The following is a 3,084-nucleotide window of genomic DNA, read 5'->3' as shown; positions in this document are numbered from 1 at the left end:
CGGGCAAGAAGCAAACTGAATATGACACACGCGTATTTGGTTTTGTGGTTTGGTGTTATGGCTGCAAGTTCATTGCGCCCATTTTGGTGTTGGTGAGTATGTTGAAGAGACTAGCATAAGCTTACGTTTTAAGAAAGATATTTGAAGTTGGATTTTTTATAAAATCGGATGTTATCTACTAGATACTCTGCTGAAATATGTACATACATATATGTAGACAAAATTAGTCTGTTCCAATAGCAGTCCGGTTTACAGGATTTAGTCAGAACTTCCAGAAAGTCGTTCCTATTGACATAAAACCTGAAAGTGGGAACACTTATGAGAGTAACTGAGCAACTGTTCCTAGTCAGAAGTTACAGGATGTAGTCCGGAGTTTTATTCCTGTAAGTTCATGAAAAGTGTTAAACGATCAGCTGATTTGCATGTGTAAACAAAAACAGAAAGCGGTGAAAGCAAAGAACCTTATATTTGTAAAAAAAAAAATGCATCTGTTCTCCTTTTACTCTCACTTTAGAGAGTAAAATTGCAGTTTGACAGTTCCATAGGTTAGTCCGAAGTTCAAAGGAACAGACTAAATATTTAAAAGAAATACGGATATTAATCGTCCCAAAGCGGAAGTGATGCTTAGTAGCATTATCGATACATCGAGATACTTTATCTTAACTGGTCGATAGCCCTCAACCTTTCTTATCCTGAATGCCGTGCGAAAGACTATCTTAACTCGATGAACTATCTTAACTTTGTATTGACTAAGCGCTCTCAGACAAACTATCCTAACTGAGACGCGCTTATTAGTTGTGTATAAGCTCCATAGCTGGTTACTACAAAGTTAGAATAGTTCATCGAGTTGAGAATGTCTTTCGCATGGAATTCAAGATAGGAAAATTTGACCGCTATCGACCAGTTGAGATAAATGAGCTCGGGGCCATCGAAAGGTATCCAAAGGAATAGCGGTGAATACTATATCACTAAACATATTGCCCAAAATTGTCTATGAAAGTATCTCCAAGATGCCTATAAATATATCAGGGCCTATATCAGAGAATATTTACTCACATGTGTATATCGATAACAATGTGGATTAAGGTATCGATACTATATTGACAAACTTATCGAAAATTATATCGATAAGTAAGCTCATAACGATATCGATATTCATATCGTATCATAATATATCAATATATAAGTAAAGCAAAAAATACCATGTCGATAACGAATTTTTGCGAATATAACTCGTTGTCGATGAAAATAACGTTAACGAATAATGCATGCGAATATAATATTGCGCCGAAGCTTTGATCAGAAATATTAAAAAAGTATGAAGTTTAAATACTCTTGAACTCCTAATGCCAGTCGTGTAAACTTACTACTAAACATAGATAATGTACGTATACCTGCTAACCACCATTAACCTTTCCTCCTGCTTTCATTCCACAACAGATTTTAGCCTATTGTACATTTATGGCACATCCCATCGAACTCATGGACATTGACGAAGAGAAATTTCATATAAATTTGCATATCGCGCGCATTTTCTCATTTCTTGGCATTTTAGTACATTTTGGTAAGCATCCAAAATTTGTAAAGTAACTATTTAAGTTATGTAAATATAATTGAAAGCATTTTCAAATTTCAGTGATGATTTCTGCCAGCTTCGTGCATCGGGATCACTCGCTGTGGCAGCGCAATCCCTTCCGCAATAGCATTTGGTTCTTCACCTGCAGCTGCACACTACTTCTGCATGTAGTTGTTTGTGCAGTGCAGATTTTCCTGCACGACACCTACTTCAAAGAGGCATGTGGCATGTGGCCGGCAATAGTTTTTCTCTACTGTGGAAGTTTGATAAGTCTGACTATCACAGAAATATGCAAGTGGCAGGAAATTAAGTGAGTTTCTCAATAATTTATTTTTAAAATCGATTTTTTTTTTAATGAATTCACAATTGCTTTTGTCACAGGGTAAACACGCGTTATCAGCGGCGTGCGAGACTAGACTTTGGCACCAAGTTGGGCATGAATTCACCTTTTTAAAAAGCGACTGAACAAAAGCGATGAGTATTCAACAATCTAAAGAGACTAATTTCGACATCAAAGAAATAAAAAACAAAACGATGCAAGGACGATGCATTAAAAAGACCATAAACTATTATTATAAAAACTACTTAAAGAACACATTAAAAAAACAAAAAGATAAGCAATTCAAGACGTAGTGCCAAGGCTGCGGCTAAACTAAATAATAACGAAATTATGGAATCACAAAATAAATAAAAAAATCAAACTTATTTGTACTTATGTGTCGTTTTTGAAATGCGAATGCGCCGCTGACACTATTTAATATTAAAGCCTTTCATCAAATTCGCTAACGATGAGCAATATGCATTTACATCCATATGCCAACGAAAAAAAATAATAGCAGTGACCAACTTTGGTTTTTTTTTTTATATGTTTGAAATGTGGATTTATATACATACATACAGTCAACCAATCTTGGCAAACTTTTTATAAAAATATGGTTAATTCTACATCAAAACCCCCAAAAATCAGAGTTCCAGGCCTGGTGGAAAATTAAAGAAAATTCTGTAAATTTTCCATAAAATATTGCACATTTTAATTACATTCTTTAGAACAAAAAATTGAGTATTCACTTTTTTTGCCCATTTAATTTTAGTATAATAAAGTGCAAGTTAGAGGTAGCTAGGAAGGTGTTGCTCATTTTCTCTGTATAAAATTGTTGTTATATGGGAAAAAAATGTGCGACATGCCTTAGAAAAAAATTTGCCAAAAACCAGTGGTAAGTCCTAGCTACTTCAAAGTTGCACTTTATTGCACTAAAATTGAATTTTCTAAAGAAGTGCACACTCAGTAATAAATAATGTAATTAAAAAGTTCAATGTTTTAAAGAAAATTTGCAGACTGCCGTTTGTAAAAGTCGATAATACCGACATATTATGTTCTATTTCAATCGCACTTAAGAAGAAAATAAAAGTTAGTGGCAGCTGCAGCACTAGCTCCAAATGCAAATAATTTTCCTAAATATAAGTGCACACATACATACATATGTTTGTATGTACGTAAATATTTCCTT

General features: G+C 34.1%; 2 protein-coding genes across 2 annotated transcripts in view; both read left to right on the top strand.

Moving 5' to 3' along the window:
* Positions 1 to 1,085, top strand: part of LOC108368419 (transmembrane protein 94-like) — a 6,657-nt gene extending 5,572 nt beyond the window's left edge. The window contains exon 3 of the mRNA XM_017623269.1: positions 1,011 to 1,085. Coding sequence (XP_017478758.1) covers positions 1,011 to 1,085 — 75 coding nt within the window. The remainder of the gene's footprint in view (positions 1 to 1,010) is intronic.
* On the top strand, positions 7 to 2,465 carry LOC108368420 (transmembrane protein 94-like). Its single transcript, XM_017623270.1, has 4 exons — positions 7 to 92; positions 1,441 to 1,564; positions 1,637 to 1,886; positions 1,958 to 2,465. The coding sequence occupies exons 2-4, from the start codon at positions 1,462 to 1,464 to the stop codon at positions 2,028 to 2,030; spliced, it is 426 nt and encodes a 141-aa protein (XP_017478759.1). The 5' UTR covers positions 7 to 92; positions 1,441 to 1,461; the 3' UTR covers positions 2,031 to 2,465.
* The last annotated feature ends 619 nt before the right edge of the window (positions 2,466 to 3,084 follow it).

The sequence above is a fragment of the Rhagoletis zephyria genome, unplaced genomic scaffold, assembly GCF_001687245.7.
Source record: "Rhagoletis zephyria isolate East Lansing unplaced genomic scaffold, Rhagoletis_zephyria_1.1 Rzeph_scaffold_03106, whole genome shotgun sequence".
Lineage (NCBI taxonomy): Eukaryota > Metazoa > Arthropoda > Insecta > Diptera > Tephritidae > Rhagoletis > Rhagoletis zephyria.
Note: the sequence above shows the minus strand (reverse complement) of the source record. Positions and strands in the feature narration are given on the sequence as shown.

Excerpts from the sequence above, each read along its gene's own strand:
- LOC108368420 (XM_017623270.1), top strand. The coding sequence starts at position 1,462 with ATGGCACATCCCATCGAACTCATGGACATTGACGAAGAGAAATTTCAT. Across the intron at positions 1,565-1,636 it reads TGGCATTTTAGTACATTTTG|TGATGATTTCTGCCAGCTTC; the intron begins GTAAGCATCCAA and ends TTCAAATTTCAG. Across the intron at positions 1,887-1,957 it reads TGCAAGTGGCAGGAAATTAA|GGTAAACACGCGTTATCAGC; the intron begins GTGAGTTTCTCA and ends CTTTTGTCACAG.